The 19302-nt window shown below is 45.4% G+C and overlaps 1 protein-coding gene across 1 annotated transcript in view; it reads right to left on the reverse strand.

The window, feature by feature from the left end:
- Positions 1 to 9175: 9175 nt before the first annotated feature.
- GALNT10 (polypeptide N-acetylgalactosaminyltransferase 10) overlaps positions 9176 to 19302 on the reverse strand; it is a 232389-nt gene continuing 222262 nt past the window's right edge. Inside the window, exons 10-12 of the mRNA XM_059062936.2 lie at positions 18303 to 18419; positions 13951 to 14100; positions 9176 to 13456 (exon numbers count right to left, since the gene is read on the reverse strand). Coding sequence (XP_058918919.1) covers positions 13298 to 13456; positions 13951 to 14100; positions 18303 to 18419 — 426 coding nt within the window. The 3' untranslated portion in view covers positions 9176 to 13297. The remainder of the gene's footprint in view (positions 13457 to 13950; positions 14101 to 18302; positions 18420 to 19302) is intronic.

Here is a 19302-nt window from a genome sequence, read left to right on the forward strand (position 1 = left end):
GCTCAGACATCAACACAGAAAACAGCTGGGTATCTGTACAAGGCAGTGTGTGATGTTGCTTTCAAACTTGATTGGTGTGGATAAGAGCTCCTACATTTCCCACATATATTTTTTTCAAAATAGCATTTGCATCCAGCACCAGGCTACTGCAGTACACACAGCTTCTTCAGCACCAGCTTCCCCTGGCACTACCCTTCTGGTGGGGGAGGGGCAAGGGGTCCTTTCTCCTGGGTCCTCTATCTCAGCCCCAGGAGTATTGTCTGCTCCTTACATCTGCTATTCCTGTATTCTTTAGAGTTCTCTTTACTTCTTACTGGGCAATGCCTCATTACTACAGTCCCCTGTTACAATTAATAAATCTTTATATTAACCTTTCCCTGTTCAAATTACTGTGCGGTTTCTCTCCTAATTACCCCCAGCCTCTATGTATTTTCTTGGGGGCGGGGCACATGCTTTTAACCATCCTTTACATACAATTTCGTAGTCTTTCTTCAAGGAAAGCTTTCTCATAAGCTTTCCCCATGTTGTTATATAGGTTAGTTCCAAATAGTAATATTGGGAAAAAAATTCTGATCCCCTTGCTGGGGGAGTAAATCTGTAACTCCAGAGAGGAGATATAAATAAATATTCAGATACTGAAGGAATGAATACAGGAGAGAAGGTTCTGTGATCTTGTTCTGCTTTGTGTAGGATTTTTAAATTCTTCAAATGGCCCAGAGAATCTGACTTGTTACATTTATAACTTTAGGTAATTAATCTACAACGTATGGTTAAGTGCTTAGAAAGATCTGGCTTTTTAGATTTGTAAGTCTGCCCTATTGGACATTTAAAGTGTTTGAGAAAATCAGGCATATTAATTTTGTAATTGTAGTCTGAAACGTCTAAGGAAATTTGATTAAGGCTGTTAAATGTTTGAGGACTGAAGCTACTAAACTTAAGAATTAATTTAATAGTAATCAGAACAAGTGAAAGTGATTGTCCTTATCTTCATACGAAAAATTACTAAACTTATAATGGAATAACAAGATTTGTAAGTTGAATTTAAAGCTTTTAGGAGAAGCTAGGTTTTTAAATGGGCAACTTGAGTCAGTAACTATAACATTCTTTTCCATACCCAAACCTACCCCCAGATATTTAAAATTGCATGTTGATAACCCCCAGCTTTATAATTCTAGTTGAGACCTCTCCTCTGAACTCCAGATAACAACATTCAGCTCTTTGCTTGGAATGCTCCAGAGGCATCACAGACCACGATGTTCAAGTTAATCTTCTCTGACACCCAAATTCATAAATTGCAACCTGCATCACCCGTGACTCTCCCTCCCTCTCACCCCACTCCAAGCCAACGCATGATCAAGGCACTTTCTTCTACTTCCAGTAGATATTTAGAATCTGTTCTCTTTGCTTCATTTTCTGCAGCCAGCCGCCTAGCCCAACCCACCATCATCTTTTGCCTGAAGTGTTTCACTGGCCTCTGAGCTGGTCACTAAGTCACTTGTTCTCTAAGGAGCATCTACACAAACCAGACCATGCCACACCCTCCTTAAGGCCCCTCACCAGCTGCCCAGTGCATTCTGACACTGCCCCCTGCCATCTCTTTGCCCTGCTCCCCGTGCCTCAGCTCTAATTATTCTTCTGTAAGTTCCTCAAAAAGGCCAAGCTCCTTTCTACCTCAAGGTCTCTACACTGGCAGTTCCCTCTGACTGGAATGCTGTTCCACCTGCTCCTTTATGGCAGGCTCCATCCCTCAAGTCTTAATTTAAATGTCATCTCCCCAGAGAGATTAAGACTTGGTTTCCCACGCCCATCTGTTCTCTGTTCAGTGTCTTTTCTTATTCGCATTCATCACAACATGCAATTAATCTCTTTCATTATTATTCTTTTTGTTTTGTGACTCTCTCCCATTACAATATAAGCTCCATGAAGGCAGGGACCATGCCTATATTATTTGCTGCTGTAGCTCGAGTGCATGCAACACTAATTCTCCAATTCTGATGGCTACCAGAGTAGGGACCCAGTCAACATTTTTTCAATAAATTAAATATATTCAACAATACAAAGATATTTATTAAGTGAAAAAAGAAAAGATACAAAGCAGTATGTAGAGTACAAGTTCTATCTGTATTTCAAGAATATTTTATACACACATTCATGCACATATATATATGAAGGACACACAAACTAGTAATTGTGGTTGCCTCTATGGTGGAGACTGCAGGTCAAGGAAGGAAAGGTAGAAAGAATTCGAAGTTAATTACACTTTTTCCTATTTGAATATTTTACCATATGAATATTTTACCATATGAATATTTTACCAATATTTTACCTATATTTCTTTTATAATAATGGTAAGAAAAATACCATCTTTTGGTACTGTTAGTAGGCGATACAGAATACCAAAAAAGTAGGAAGAATCTCAAAATAAAGGACAGTCATCTAAATGGAATAAATGTAGCCTTATTGGGCTTCCCTGGTGGTGCAGTGGTTGAGGGCCCGCCTGCTGATGCAGAGGACACGGGTTCGTGCCCCGGTCCGGGAGGATCCCACATGCCACAGAGCGGCTGGGCCCGTGAGCCATGGCCGCTGAGCCTGCGCATCCGGAGCCTGTGCTCCGCAACGGCAGAGGCCACAGCGGTGAGAGGCCCGCGTACCGAAAAAAAAAAAAAAAAAAAATTTACCCTTATTTTCTTCATTCCACTGAGAACCTGTGAAAGATTCCTCCGGCTCTGGCCCTTGTCTGCAGCCTGGCACTTGACAGGTATCGCGGCTCTTGGCATCATAGATAAGAGCAAGGGCTCCCTACTCAAGCACTTGGTTTGAATCCCAGCTCTGCCAATTTATTGGCTGTAGAACCATTGACAACCTTCTTCATCTATAAAATGTGATAATAGTACTTCTCTTATAGAGCTTTTGTGAAAATCAAATGTGATAAATGTAAAGCACTTAGCACAATGTCTTGCACATGGTAAGTGCTCAATAAGCGGTAGTTATTATTTCATATGTTACATGATGACACCTCTAAGCTTCCCATTGAGTTCAGGTTTCTGCATGTGAGGGAGAGACATTAAAGGACAAGATGGTAGGGTGGCACTGCTTTTCTGCCAACTGTTCAGTTCTGCATGGGCGGTCTCCATATCCATCTGCCTAGCAATGATTGGAAAAGTACTTGATTATTTTATTGCATCTCAATCTCATAAAATTGTGTGAATGGAAAAGTGAAAGTACCAACAGTAGCGATGTGACGCATGTGCATATCAAGCGAGAATGGGAGAAAATGTCTGTAAATCATATATCTGATAAGGGACTTGTATATAGAATATATAAAGAACTCTTACAAGTCAATAATAAAAAGACAAGCCAATTAAAAAGTGGGCAAAGGGTTTGAATAGGTATTTCTCCAAAGAGCGTACACAAATGGTCAATAAGCACATGAAAATATGCTCAACATCACTAATCATTAGGGAAATGTAAATGAAAACCACAATGAGATATTTATACAAACTAGGATGGCTACAGTCAATAAGACAGACAACAGTAAATGTTGGTGAAGATCTGAAGAAATTGAAACCTGCATCTATTGCTAGGAGGGATGCAAAATGGTGACACCACTTTGGAAAAACAGTTTAGCAGCTACTCAAAATGTTAAACATAGAATTACCAGATGACCTAGCAATTCCGCTTTTAGGTATCTACCCAAGAGAAATGAAAGGGTACATCTACACAAAAACCTGTACATGAACGTTCATAGCATTATTCACAATAGCCCAAAACATGGAAACAACCCAAATATCTATCAACTGGTGAATGGATAAACAAAATTCTATCCAGAATATGGAATATTATTCATCTACAAAAAGAAATCAAGTACTGATACATGCTACAGTATGGATAAACCTTGAAAACATGCTAAGTGAAAGCCAAACACAAAAGGTCATATATTTCATGATTCTATTTATGTGAAATGTCCAGAAAAGGTAAATCCATAGAGACAGTAAGATTAGCAGTTGCCGACAGCTGAGGGGCTTGGGGTCGGGGGGCCGGGGTGGGGAGTGAGTGCTAATGGGTACAGGGCTTCTTTCTAGGGGGATAGAAGTGTTCTGGAGTTAGGAAGTGATGGCTGCCAAACCTTGTGAACATACTAAGAACATTGTATTATACACTTTAAATGGGTGAATTACAGCTCAATAAGGCTGTTTAAAAAAGGAAGTATGTGTATCATTAACTCTTTATAATTGATATAAAGATAGAAATAATTAGATTTCATGTGGAATCAAAAAATGGTACAAATGAACTTGTTTACAAAACAGAAACAGAGTCACAGATGTATAAAACAAATTTGGACGGTTACCAGGAGGGAAGTGGGGGGAAGGATAAACTGGGAGATTGGGATTGACATATACACACTACTACATATAAAATAGATAACTAATAAGAACCTGCTGTATAGCACAGGGAACTCTACTCAATACTCTGTAATGACCTCTGTGGGAAAAAGAATCTAAAAAAGAGTGGATATATGTGTAATTTATATGTATATATGTAATTTTTGTATATATGCATAATTGCTTCACTTTGCTGTACAGCAGAAGGTAACACAAATTGTAAATCAACTATGCTCCAATAAAAATTTTTAAAAGATAACATTTTACTGACTTAAAACTGGAAAAAAAGAGAAATAACTAGATTTATTGAAAGGAATGAATCTTTAGCCTCCACTGGATGTTCTTAAGCCTGCCTTTTGATTTGTGAAGGAAAACAATCAAATTGAAGTTATATTAGCCAAGACTGGATATATATCATCAAAGATTGTGTCCAAATATGCAAGTGTAATTAGAAGAGTTATACCATATTTTATCACCTAGGAACAGATGTCCTCTGTTGACAGAATGCATTTGTTGTTTGACTTTTGAGATTAGTCACATTTTCAGAAATGAACTTATGTATGGATATAGGGGCCTGTGTATACTCTGTCATGGGGAAGGCAAAAATTCCCTTAGCCCTCTCCACTTCTTTCTTTAATGCTAGGTTACCAAGCAAGTTTCTAAGGAATAATTCAGCGGAGACTAGGAAACTGCATGTAATTATTTGCCTCACTGGAAAATTCTAATGCCCATGAAAAAATCAAGTTTTGATTTATCTATCAATCTTCTATGAGTGTGGTCAGGAAAATGCCCTGGGAAGCCGTTTTATTTTGGCCCTCACTAAATACGCAGCTAACAGTGACATAAATCATGAGTATTAATAAATCTCACAAAACAAAAATTCCAGAGATAGGTATTTGGTTCAACAATAGCTCAACAATTTCCAAAGTCCAAATCAGTTCTGCTAAGAGCTGGGGATAAAATGTTGAGCAGTACAGAAAGAGCATTACCCTCATGAAGTCCAGTGGAGGAGAAAGACATCAAACACCTAAATGAAGGAATAAAATAACTAATTATTAAAATAATCCTCATTTGCTAATTTTGTGTTTGCAAATTTGCCTACTCACTAAAATGTACTTGTAACCTCAAAACCGATACTTGCTGCACTTTTGAGGTCACTTCTGGACGTGTGCATGTGTAGAGTGGAGAAAAACTGGAGTCACCCACCACACATGTCCCCAGCTGAGGTCAATTCAGCTCTCACACTGTAAACAAAAGTCCTTCTTGCCATCTTATTCTGTGTTGCACTGTTTACATTTTTGTGCTTTAGTTGATGGCTTTGGTTTAAAATGCCCTGTAAGCATAGTGCTGAGGTACTGCCCAGCGTTCCTAAGCACAGAAGGCTGGGATGTGCCTGACGGAGAAAAGATACATGTTAGATAAGTTTCATTGAGGCATGAGTTATAGTGTTGTTGGCTGTGAGTTCAGTGTGAATGAATTAATGGTCTATATGAAATGAAGTGTCTTTAAACAGAAATGCACATAAAACAAGGCTATGTATTGATGGCTTGATGAAAATGTGACCAGAGGCTGGCAGGAACCTAATCCTGTGTTTCCCCTAGGAGCAATGGATCTGTATTCGCTCATTTGGTGTCCATGGTGACTTTATAGAACAAAACTGCTGTGAATCACGAAAACGGACTGTGTTATTAGGATAAGTGTGAGGAGGGGAGCTACAGAGGTGCTGAGAATGAGTGAATGATGTGTGTGGCTCTGTTCTTGATAGAGAAGCCTCTTGGGTGAGGTGACAGTTGGGCTGAGACCCAAAGGGTGAAAAGAAGCTGCAGAGCAGGTGGAGAACATTCCAAGCAGAGGGACCAGTGGCGTGTGGAGGTGGGAAAGCCTTGGCCTGTGTGGGCACCTACACCGTGTTAGGATGTGATGGAGAAGCAGGCAGGGACCAGCTCCAAAGGACCCTTTGGGCCTGGCTAAAAAGTTTGGGTTTTATTCTAAAGGCCTGGAGTAAAACTGCAAGCTGTAAAATAGTGCAAACCGCAACCTGTAGGCAGTGCAGCGGGAATCAAGTTATTCTCTTCTCACCTGTCTGTGTCCTTGTTTGTTCTCATCACTACGCTCTAGAGGTTGCAGGTGGTCCCTTATTTACCTGTCTTTATCCAGGGCCGAGGACAGAGCTGGGATCAGTTCTGGGCACAGAGCATGGACCACCACGAGCCCACAATACATATTTCAGTATGTTTGTTGATTGAATTCTGCAGCTGTAGCTGTGAAGCCACTGTAGCGAGGACTCTCCTAGAACCTGGACAAATCTGGAATTTAGGCCTCTGCCTCCCAGGCTGACTGATAGGCCAGCAGTGGGGAAGCTGAGCTCTCAGCTCCAGCAAAGGCAGACCCGCCATCCCCTTCTCCCCATCCCCAGGCAGGAGCTGGCAGATGAGAGGCTGCTTCAATTTCAAGTAGCTCATGAACGAAGGCTGTAAAGTTGCTAAGAAACCTGCTTTTTCTGAGGGCTCACCGTGTGTTCTTTTGTTTCTATGGCGTTGTGTGTGTGAGAGTGGGTGTGAAGTGTACCCAGGGCTGTCACCCTGCCAACCTGAATCAAGTCAGACTTGAAGGCAAGAGCAGCAGGCTGCCCTGAGCACCATTCGGGACGCCAGGTATTGCCAAGCTGGGCAGCCCAGGCATTGAGGGTGAACAAAAGAGGAGCCAGCTGCCTGAGGCTTGGCAGAGCTGTGAGCAGCTGCAGGAAGGAAGCTTTGGATGCCGAGTCCTGGACCCACTTCACCAGAAGCCCAGAAGCTCGAGGGTGGGAGACACCAATAATAGAACCAGGAGGGGATCCCATCCCATAGCTGAACTTGGAAAATAAATCCTTAACACAATCTGGGCCATTGCAAAATACTGGATGCAAGATTTGTGGAACTAGAAGATTCCAGGTTGACCGTTAGCTAATTTGCTCCCCTTCTTCTCATGGTTGTAAGGAGAATCTGAGGCCCAGGGAGGGGAAGGGACTTTCTCAAGGGCACATAGCATATAACAAACATGGTAGAACTCACTATAGGATCTGTGGGCTGTGAGTGGAGGAAAAAAAGGCCTGAAGTGTAATCTGAAACTAGATTATTCATCCATTCATCAAATAATTATTGAGTCCTAAGTGCCAGGAGCCCCGAAGTCCCAACCCCACCCCACCACGAGAAAAGGAAATTGCAAACCTTTGAGCACCCTGGCAAATTCTCTGAATCTGTTTCCCAATAAGTATGCCAACAACACAAAAGAGCTCCCACACTGTGTGTCGGGCTAAGCGCTTTTTTACCTTGGATTCTCCTCTCGCTTGCAGACTTGGGAGGATGAGGAACTAAAATGGATGAGAAACGTGATCTTCTCCCATCCCACGCCTCAGCTGTCAGTGACTTTGAAGAGCACCTGAGGGCCAGTTGCGCTGGATTTGTTTCTCTCTGCGGGCTCCAGGTGCCTAGTACATGCCTAGCCCCTTGAGCAACTCATTCCTGGCTCTAGACGTCGGTCAAAGGCACAACTGACGCTCTTACTCTGCCCAAACCCTTTAATGGTTCCTGCTGCTTTAAAAAAAAAAAAAGATCAGAGACTCAGTAACACTGTCCGCAAGGCCCCGCAGGGCCTGGCTCGGTTTGCCCCTCCTTCTCGTCTCCTCTGTCTCTCCCACTCTGCTCCAGCTCATTGACCTTCATACCTGTCGTGCTCCCCCCACAGGGTCTTTGCCCAGGCTGCCCCTACACCTGGAATGTTCTTCCCTCCCTTTATTTCCTAGTAAAATCTTTTTAAAGAAACCATTAAAATGTTTAGAATTCATGGGTGGTCAAAGATTTTCCAAACAACAACAACAACAACAAAAAACACGAGTTACAAAAGACAATATCTACCTTCCTGTTCCAGGGCTCAAACCTGCCGCAGTGGCCCTCGATGAGATCCCCTTTTCTGTTAATCAGCCTTCTCCAAGCCGCGGTCCACAGCGCCCTCTAGTGGGCCCTGAACGACAGCACCAGGAGCTTCTGTTCATGGCCTCCTGCTGCCTCGCCCCAAGACTCAGCCACAGGAGCACAGGTGGAGCTGGAAGCATCATCAAAAAACTCACTTCACTGTGTAAAACGGGGACCTAGCTAGGGGTCAGGATTTGTACACGATCTCATCGAGTCTGTTGCAGAGCCGGGCCAACCAGTGTTCTTTCCACTACATGGTATTACATAATCGAATACTCAGAAGCATCACAATGCTTTGTTTGGTAAGCAGGGACTTGTGGCTCATGGGTGAACGTAAGACATGAGCTAAGCTTGTTTCATATTTTCACTGAAATCCTCCACTCGTGGGTGTGGTCTTTGGGCGTAAGACCCTTTGTGGGCTACCCCGCCTAAGTCTGTGAACTCCTTCTGTGCCTCCAACACGGCAACTCCTTCCTGCCCCAGGGCCTTTGCACTGCCTGTTCCCTTTGCCCGGAATGCTCCTCTACCAAACTGCCTCTTGGCTCATATTCCCTCCTCATGTCATCCAGCTCTCACAGAGGCATTCCCTGACTATCCTACCTCACGTTGATCCCTACCCAAGTCTCTAACATACCTTGTTTGTATCCTTCATAGTTCTATTCACACCTGAAATCATTGTGGTGAGTTGTTTGAGGTCTGCCTTCCTCTCTAGAACGATGGCTGTTGGGAATTTATTCGGGACCCAGTAGAGGCCCTGGGCACTGAGTGGGTGCTTGACGAATACACGGGGAATGATGGACTGGAGAATGGCGCAGGACAAGGAATTAGCCAGAGACCACATTAGAGAAAAGTCTGGAGGTTTACTCAACAACAGTCACAATCACAGTTGTACATGGTAAGTCAGGTCTTCACAAAGGCTCACTTTTCCAGGCAGGAGATGAGAGGTTGGTGGTCTCGAGCTTTCTCTATGGAATCCCAGGCCTGACTTCTCAACTATTCCTTGCTTGTAATCCCTTTGGGATCCACCTTCAAGCCTGTAACAGAGCAGGACCCTGACCTTGTTGGCTGGCATGGCTGAATCAAAGCCATTTTGGGAGTGGATGTTAAGAGGACCTTGTCGCTTGGAATGTAGGTCCAACTCCCACCCCAAAGGTGACAGTGGGCCTTGGCTCAAGATCAAGTTTGAACAAACGTATTACTTGGATTTTCACAAAAATGCATCAGTTGAAAGCAGAAAAGAATTCCAGGACAGAACTCACTCCTTGCCCTTCTCCTACACTTAGAAATCTTCAGAAAACTTAACTAAAAATGCATTGCCTTCTAAGAATTACAAAGGATCACCCAATCTGTGCAAACAAGGGATCCCTGAAGCAAGGAGTCCAGATTTCTCAGTTACTACTGTAAAGTGCTTCGCCACTCTTTTGAAACTTCAGAGACGAAAAGTAGAGATGCAAAGAAAGAAATATGCCTCCATCTTCAAGGACATCACCTATTTCTTAAGGAGAAAAAGAAATTCAACAGGTGGCGAATACAATGTGGACTTTGGGAATCCAACAAGATTCAACAAGAACTACATCTTCAACAAGAACTGCTCTTTCTCCCCAGGTTCTAAGGTCGTCTCTCCCATTAGATCCCTTTTGTGGATGTACTCCCTTCTGCCTCTGAGCTATTTCTTCCAAAAATAGGGAACTGATAGCTCCTGGACTGTTTTAAAAGCTGAAAGCTCCAACTGGAAGCACAAGGTGGAATGGCTTTTCACACATGTGCCTGCACACTTAGCTGTCCCCTCTAAGGCCTTGTACTGACAGTGAAGATGCTCTTTGTGTTCCAGAATGTTTCTGGAGTCCCCCTTTGGAAAGGCTGCTGGTGGGCCACATACGCATGATACTTTCTAGCCACACCCTGTTTTGCGACCTCATGCTCAGAAGAAAGGCTCTAAAGGAAAAAGGGTCCACGTTCTCACACATTACCTGGCTGACAGCAGCTCCACAGGCTCCTGGCTGTTTGACTGAGCGTCAGCGGGGTGGAGCAGGGACCTGGATCCTTGAGCCAGGTGGCTTTCCAAAATGAACACAAAACAATGAGTGGCTACTATGTGCGATCAGTTGGCCAGTTAACAAATGGACTTCTCTCCTTCTTTCCTTGATTACAGGCTATGTCAAGTCTCGGCAACTACAGATGTGGGCTCAGCAATTACAAATGCCAGAGTGCTCAGAGGACCTGGCCATCCCTCGTTGAGGGTGCGAAACCAGACTCAAAAGGAGAACCAGAGGATGGAAAAGAGGACGACTGAGGACTGCTTTTGCCGCTGCTCCTGCTTTCCACGTGCGTCCTGTCACCCACCTGGAGTGGGACCATTTGGAAACCTAGCCAGTGTTCCGCCCTCCACCTGGGCGTGGGATTGGGGGCTGCAGGCGTGGCTTCCAAACAGGACCCTCTCCCAGGGGCTGCTGAGGCCCTTCTTGGCCACAGATTAAACGAGACATGCAGTTACCCTTTAAATTTGGGGTGTTACTTGCATTAAATGGAATAACTTCTGGCCTCTGGCCCTTGGGAGGCATTGCTGTCTCAGATCCTGCTCTAGGCCCAACGCCTCCTGCTTGAAATTAGACATTAAGAAACACACACTCATCCAACAGGAACGGCACACACCACCAAAAATGTTTCCCCTCCCCCCAACCCCACCCCTTTATGTCTAGCAAGGCACTAGGAAATGATTCAAGTTTAGGGATTGGCTGTACATTTGCATTTTTTCTTTTTAAAAGGCACAGTTTTTATTTTAATGATGCTGAATTACTCTCTGATGATGAATCCTAACTCAGTTCTCCCAAACTGCGACACTCTTGTTATCCTAGATTCTGGAAGGGGTCTCATCTTCGACTCCTTCCTGCAGAGGGCCACTTCTAAAGATATAGCACTCCCTTGGAAAAGACACCAGGGATGGACAAGCAGGCTTTGTAAGCACAGGGCCACCTCTCCTGTGGGCAGGTGGCCAGAGCAGGGCTTGTGCTGAGGCAGAAGTGTAAGTGACACTTTGCCCGCTGCATGCTTAATCGGGGGTGGTGGTGGTGGTGGTGGTGGCCGGGAGTGTTTACTTCCCTCCCCAGATAATTGACAGCCTTGAGATCAGCCAGCATCTCCAAGGCAGATTCGTGGCTCTGCTCCCAGATTTATGTCTCAGTTATTTCATTGGTAAATAACACAATCGAGAGGCTTGACTCTAATTGGAATACTGGTTCAAGGACTTCCTGGGCTGGCTGGCAGAAGCCGTGGGCTGTAGACTGCGATTTCCATTTCTGAATCAGTGGATGGCAGGCTGGTTACAGAAACACTTCCTATTAGTTTGGGAGCCCTCTGGGAGGCTGACACATTATTAACCAAGCAAAAGGTAAACACAAAGGCCCGGCGTGGAGCTAGGTGCACGTCTGTTCATGGAACACTGGGATCTGCTCTCCACTGCAGCTGTGACCATGGTGGCAGGTTGGCAGGGCTGCAGGTCTGGGCTGAGGACCGTGTCACACCAAGGCCTCCAGTATGAGCTGATGGGCACAGGTCCCCTGCCCCCTCCCCCAGCACCACCAACCTTGGACTTCACACATTGTCTCTAGGCTGGGGGCTGCCTCCAATGTTTTACACTTGGCTGGCTAATCACAGCATCCTAGAAATTCATATTGGATGCTAGAATACCAGAATCCTATGTGGCATTCTAGTTTGTGATCCTAGTACAGAGTTTGTTAAAAATTCTAGAATTCCATATGAGAATCAGAACCACGATAAGTCAGAGGCTAGTCACCGTGCCCATGGTCCACCCTGGAGGCCTCTGGACCTCACACCTCTGTTCCTCTCCTGAGGCAGGCAATTGGCCGAGAGGGGGAGAGAGAGAAAGAGAGAGAGAGGAGAGAGGAGAGAGAGAGAGAGGGGGAGAGAGAGAGAGAGAGAGAGAGAGAGAGAGAGAGAGAGAGAGAGAGAGGAGAGAGGAGAGAGAGGGGGGGGGGGAGAGAGAGAGAGAGAGAGAGAGAGAGAGAGAGAGAGAGAGAGAGGAGAGAGGGAGAGAGAGAGAGAGAGAGAGGAGAGAGGAGAGAGAGAGAGAGAGATGAGAGATAGAAGCACTGATGAGGGAAATTCAGCCAGAATTTCTAGTATGGAGGTTTTCTACTGGGCCCGTGCCACAGGCCCAAGGCCACCTGAAACAGTCCTGAAAAGCTGGTGGCTGGGCTGTCCTTGTGCCCGGAGAGCACTAAAATGGGCATTTCGAGTACCCTGAGAGCAAAGGGAGACATCCCGTCTGTCCACGGCTGCAAAGAAATATCTGCGGGTTGCGCTGCTGCCCCCAGGCCTGGCAGCTGGCCAGTGATCAGTACTGAACACTCGGAGGGCCCGAGGCACGGCTTTCGACTGCATCTCCTGGGGCTGTGACAGAGAACAGACGCTGGGCAGGCAAAAATTCAAAGACTGAAACCAGTGGTCCCGAGAAAGACTTTTTCCCTTGTGCTGCAGATGGGTGGCACTAGTGCTAAAAGCTGCCCCCCTACAGATAGAATTTGCCTCTCTCTCTGCAGGACTGTCACGTATGAGCCACCTGAAAGCTAGGCAGCCTCGGAGGATTCATTTTAGGGTGGTCTAGGGCTGCCCGGGCAGTCCTCCCGCATAATGCTCAAGGGAACGTGGTAAGCAAGTTGAAAAGGCTCTCCTGGATTTCCCTGATGCCGCCAGGGGTGCAGCAGGCTCTGCTCTTGAGCGGGGCCTCTTGTGGGGTCTGCTCTCTATCCCACCTCCACCACTCGGGGCCTGCAAGGCCAGGCAGACACCTGGCCCAGCTTCAAGCGCCCCCTCTGCCCTGGCTTGGCTGGCCAGCAGCTTTTATGTGACGGAGTCCGCAGAAGCCCTGCCTCTCTTGGGAGAGGGAGGCTGCAGTGAATGCCGGAGAGGACCCTGCCAGGCCTGCCACGGGAACGTGAAGGCTCAGATGCTATTGAACTTTTCCAAGACTGTTGAGTTGGTGTGTTCAAACAGCCACTGCTGAGTGGGAGAGGAGGGGTTGCAGGTGTTCATGAAGATCCTGTGGTCACGTTCACTGCAGTCCATGCAACTGCCACTGACGGGGTGATACAGGGTCTGGTCCTGCAAAACAGGCAGGTTATCAGCCGGGCCATGCTGCGGAGGTGAACAAACAGCAGCAGCAGTAACAGCAAGGAGGCAGGGAGGCTGGCAGAGCTGTCTGGCTCTCCTCTCGAGCACACAGTGGGCACTGCCCACCTCCCTTGCAGCTGGCCTTGTCACGTGCCTGAGCCGTGCCTGCTGGGATGCGGGCAGAAGTGATGCCTGCCACTTCTGGGCCTAATCACTACCCGTCTCCAGTCAAATTTCATTGGCTTTCAAGGTGTTTTTTTTTTTTAAGAAATGGGCTCAGCTGCCAACATTTAAGATTCTAGCGACTTCAAATAAGAAGCTGAATTTCTGCTTTCTCTTGATGACTGGAGAGTCGGGCATGGTAGGTCTGTGGAACAAATAAGTGAGGGAGGGGCTCTGGGGAGCAGGAGTGAGGCACCACACTTTTTTTTTTTTTTTTTTTTAAATCGAGCAGGCTTCCCTGGTCCCCCGACACCCCGTCTTACTTTGCGGTACTTCCACAGCTGGTTGCCTTTCATGCTGTGGCAGTCGTAGAGGGTGACGGGGCTGGTGTGGGAGATAGCGTCGAAGCAGAACTTCTTGGTGTGCTGGGGGTCTCCAGGCCGGATGTCCTCTCTCCAGGTGAAGGTGAACACCTGTACATACAGGCACATCGTGATGCGGGACAGCAACGCTAGGGGACTCTCTTTTTTGTAATTATGGGGAATTTTAAACACAGGAGTCCAGAAAAGAGTTTATTGACCCCACCTGTCCCAGTGACCCAGCTTCGAGGAGTACCAACTCACGGCAAATCTTGTTACAGCCTTCCCCTCACCATATCCCACCCACACGTTATTTTGAAGCAAATCCTGGACATCCTAACACACCAGGTGTCATGACTTCAGTAAATGCCATGATAACAATGAAAAGTTATCACAGAATCTTCCATGTCATCAAATATTTTGAGTTCAAGTGTTCTCAGACTGCCTTATATGTTTCTTTTCACAGTCAGTCTGTTTGAATCAGGATCCAGACCGGGTTCACATATGGTATTTGGTCGATAAACTTTCTTTTCAGCAGCTTTACTGAACAATATTTGGCATGCGATAAATTGCCCACATTTAAGTGTACAGTTTGATACGTTTTGACATAGTTGACACCCGTGAAACCCTCATCATCATCAAGGTAGTGGACGTATCCATCACCCCAAAAGCACCCTCATGCGCCTCTGTAATCTCTTCCTCCTGTCCCTGTCCACTCCTCATGCCCCTAGGCAATCACTCCTCTGCTTCCCATCACTAGAGATTAGTTCACAATTTCTAGAATTTTATATAAAAGGAATCAGACAGTATGTATTTTTTTGGTCTGATTTATTTCACTCAACACAATTCTGTTGAGAATCATCCATGTTCTAACACATTTATTAGTAGTTCATTCCTTGTTATGGTCAAGTACTATTTCACTGCATGGTCCTCAGTTTACCTGTTCTTGGACGTTTGGGTTGTTTTCAGTTTTTGGTTATTTCAAATAGAGCTGCTGTGAACACGTGTGTACCAGCCATTGTATGGACGTATACATAATTTCTTCTCTTGTGGATAAATCCCTTGAAAAGCGATGGCTGGATCCATGTGTAACTTCCCAAGAAACTGCCAAACTGGTTTCCAAAGTGGTTGTACCAGTCGCATTCCCACCAGCAGTGTGTGCATGGTTCCAGTTCATCTACATCCTTGCCAACGCTTGGTATGGTCAGTCTTTTTAATAGATTATCCTTTTAATTACCATTTCTCTAATAACTATGAAGTTAAGCATGTTTGATGTGTTTATTTGCCACTGACATGCCTTCTATGCTAAAAATGTCTGTACGTACCTTTTGGCAATTTTACATTGCATTGCTTATTTTCTTATTAAGTTTTGAGAAATTTTATACTCTAAATATAAGTTCTTTAACAGATATATGCTTTGTAAACATTTTCTCTCTGTCTGTGGCTTGCTCTTCTATTTTCTCAACAGTATCTTTTTTTTTTTTTTTTTTTGCGGTACGCGGGCCTCTCACTGTTGTGGCCTCTCCCGTTACGAAGCACAGGCTCCGGGCGCGCAGGCTCAGCGGTCATGGCTCACGGGCCCAGCCGCTCCGCAGCATGTGGGATTTTCCCAGACCGGGGCACGAACCCGCGTCCCGTTCATCGGCAGGCGGACTCTCAACCACTGCGCCACCAGGGAAGCCCTCAACAGTATCTTTTAAAGAAAAAAGTTTTTCCTTTGGAAGAAGTCCAATTTATCAATTTTTTTCTTTTATGAATTGTCTTTTGGTGTTGTATCTAAGAAATCATGGCTTGGGTTACCAAGGTCACAAACACTTTGCCTATGTTTTCTTCTAAAATATTTTGTTTTAGGTTTTATGTTTAGGTCAATGCTCCATTTTAAGTTAATTTTTGTATATAGTCTAAGATATTTATTGAAAAATTTTTTTTGCATATGGATATGCACCACTTGTTGAAAAGATTATATTTTGTGCACTAAATTTCCTTTGAACATCTGCAAAAGTTGGTTGTCCACATACGTGTGGGTCTATTTTTGGACTCTCTATTCTGTTCCATTTATCTTTCTTTATGTCAATAAGACACCTTTAATTACTGACATTTTACAATACATCTTGAAATCAGTGTTAGTCTTTAACTCTGTACTTCTTTTGAAATTTTGTTTTGGCTATTCTAGGTCCTGTCCATTTTCCATATGAATTTTAGAATCAGTTTTTCAATTTTTATAAAAAAGCTTACTAGAATGTTAGGATTCTCTTGAATTTATGTTTCTTTGGATAGAATTGATATCAATTATTGAGTCTACCAGCCTATGAACACGGTATGTATCTTCATTTATTTAGAACTTCTTTAGTTGCTATCAGCAACGTTTTGTAGTTTTCAGTACACAGGTTTTTCACATCTTTTGTCAGTTTCACACCTGAATAGTTCATATTTTTTGTCATTGTAAATGCTTGTTTTTAATTTTAACTTCTGATTCTTCATTATTAGTATATAGAGAAACAACTGACTTTTGTATCATGCAACTTTGCTAAACTCAGCTATTAGTTCTGGTAGCTTCTCTGTAGATTTTATTGAATTTTCTACACAGATGATCGCATACTCTGCAAATAAAGACAGTTTTTGTTCTTTACTTCCCACCTGGATGAAATTATTTTTTTCTTGCCACAGGTTAGAACCTCCAGAACAGTGTCAAATAGAAATGATAAGGTTGGAATCCCTGTCTTGTTCCTGATCTTAGTGGGAAAGCATTCAGATTTTTACCATGAAGTAAGATGTCAGCTGTAGAATTTCTACAGATGCCCTTTATCAAGTTGAGGAAGTTCCTTTCTAGTCCTGGTTTGCTTAGAGTTTTTTATTAGAAATGGATGTTAGATTTTGTCAAATGGTTTTTCTGGGTGTGCTGAGGTGATCATATGGTTTTCTTTTTCATTTTGTTAATGGTGAATCATATTGATTAATTTTCTAATGTTAAACCAACCATTCATTCCTGGGATAAATTACATTTAGCCACGATGTATTATCCTTTTCATATATTGTTGGATATAATTTTCTAAACTTTTGTTTAGAACTTTTGCATCATGTTCATGAGGGATATTGCTCTGTGGTTTTCTTATAATGTTTTAGTCTGGTTTTGCTATTAAGGTAATGCTGGCCTCATAAAATGAGGTGGGATGTATTCCCTCCTTTTCTGGAAGAGTTTCTGTAGAATCAGTAACTTATCTTCTTTAAGCATTTGAGAGAATTCACCAGTAACTCTATCTGAGCCTGTAATTTTCTTTGTGGGAATATTTTCAACTACAATGTCAATTTCTTTGATAGAACCAGGGTGTGTTCTACTCGGGCTGGTGAGAACAGGCATTATTACTGGCCCAGGTCAGTAAGAGGACTGTATCATAACCCCATCATCACTGGCTCAGGAAACCCAACATGTGAGAGCCCCAGGACTTCTCCAGAACTCTTGTAAAGGACATGCCTTTCCACTGGGAGGCTGGCAGCCTATGCTGCTGGTGGTCACATCTGCCACCACATGGGAAGACAGCCAGGTTAAGAATGGAGCCAACAGAGAGGGAAGCAGAGCTGAGACCCTACAGAGATCCTGATGACATCATCTATACTTTTCAGTGACACAAGCCAGTAACTCCCTCTTTCTGTTGATGGCCACTTGGGCTGGGTGTCTGTCATTTGTAACCAATAGTCCAGACTGATGTGCAGGATTCCTCTTTCCAAGGTGTCCAGGAGGCTCTTATAATGCGTACCCTGGGTTGACCTGTGACTCAACATTTTTTTTTTTTTTGGCCGTGCTATGTGAGCTCTTAGCTCCCTGACCAGAGATCGAACCCGCGTCCCCTGAATTGGAAGCATGGAGTCTTTTTAAAAAGTTTTGGCTGTGTTGGGTCTTCGTTGCTGCACGTGGGCTTTTCTCTAGTTGTAGCGAGAGGGGAAAACTCTTCGTTGCGGTGTGTGGGCTTCTCACCGTGGTGGCTTCTCTTGTTGCAGGGCACAGGCTCTAGGGCGCACAGGCTTCAGTAGCTGTGGCACACGGGCTCAGTAGTTGTGGCTCACGGGCTCTAGAGCACAGGCTCAGTAGCTGTGGCGTACGGGCTTAGTTGCTCCGCGGCATGTGGGATCTTCCCGGAGCAGGGCTCGAACTCGAGTCCCCTGCATTGGCAGGTGGATTCTTAACCACGGTGCCACCAGGGAAGTCCTGAGACTCATCGCTGACCCGTGGCCTCTCCCTCCCAGTCCTGACTATGTGAGCACTGCAGGCCATGATGGCACGGAGAGCCCGACTACTGGTCCTGAGGAGCGGCCCTTACCTGCACGTTGTTCCAGGCGGCCTCCCCTCGGCCTCGGACACAGCTCTCCAGCCTCAGTGGGGAGCCCAGGGCCCCATGCTTCGTGTCTGCACACAGCCCTGTGCCCACATTGCGGATCTGGACAAGAAAGAAGCAAAGAGTGGACCAGTGAGCCACCTTGAGATACCTGCCTGGGCCCCTGCTGGGGTGGGGGGAGGGAACCAAGGCAGAGGCATCACATGGGCTGAGTGCTGAATTGTCCTCATAAAGCTTGTCCTGGGTTGGTGGGTAGGCCCTGAGCCTCTCAATAAAGGAACACAGAGAACCACCCTGCTAAACCCTGCTTTGTCTTAGAGCACGCAGAGTCCTGGGGTGGTGGCGGGTGCCTGGAGGGGAGAGGCTGTTAAAAGGAGGACTCCCCTGCTTCTCTCCCAGAGAATTTGACCCAACAGGTCCAGGGATCAAATTTTTCCCTCATTCCAGGTGATCTAGAGACTATGCCTTGAAAACCATGCTAGAAAAGGTGTAGGGTCTTTGCTGTCGGGCCTTGGAGACTCTGCCTTTTAGGGCGGGTGAATGCGGAGGATCCAAAGAGGAACAGTGGTCTCACTAAGATGGGGGTGGCGTGCGGGGAAGAACACCGTGGGAGTGTGGAGGCCCCGGCGCTCACGTGGCCAGCCAGCACAGACAGCAGGCAAGCCACCGTGCCAGGTGCTGGCATCACATCGTGCAGCTCCTACTTCACAGACATGGCTCCTTGTTCGACTGAGGGGTAGGGGGTGTTGGGGCTCAGAAAAGGCCAACTCCAATGTCCAGCTGCAGGGGTCTGACCACCCAGCTGCCGTTTTCTGCATCCACCACTGTGTCTGAGAGGAGGCCACGCTCCCCGGTGCCGCCCCCAGCCAGCGTTTGAGGGAGGCAGGCCCACCCCCGGGAGATGTGCACTTCTCTGGCAGGTGATTTGGCCAGAAGGCTGCCTGTTAACACGGCCAGACTTCCTTAGAGCCTCACTGCCGGCTGG

This window comes from Kogia breviceps, chromosome 4 (assembly GCF_026419965.1).
Source record: "Kogia breviceps isolate mKogBre1 chromosome 4, mKogBre1 haplotype 1, whole genome shotgun sequence".
Taxonomy (NCBI): Eukaryota; Metazoa; Chordata; class Mammalia; order Artiodactyla; family Physeteridae; genus Kogia; species Kogia breviceps.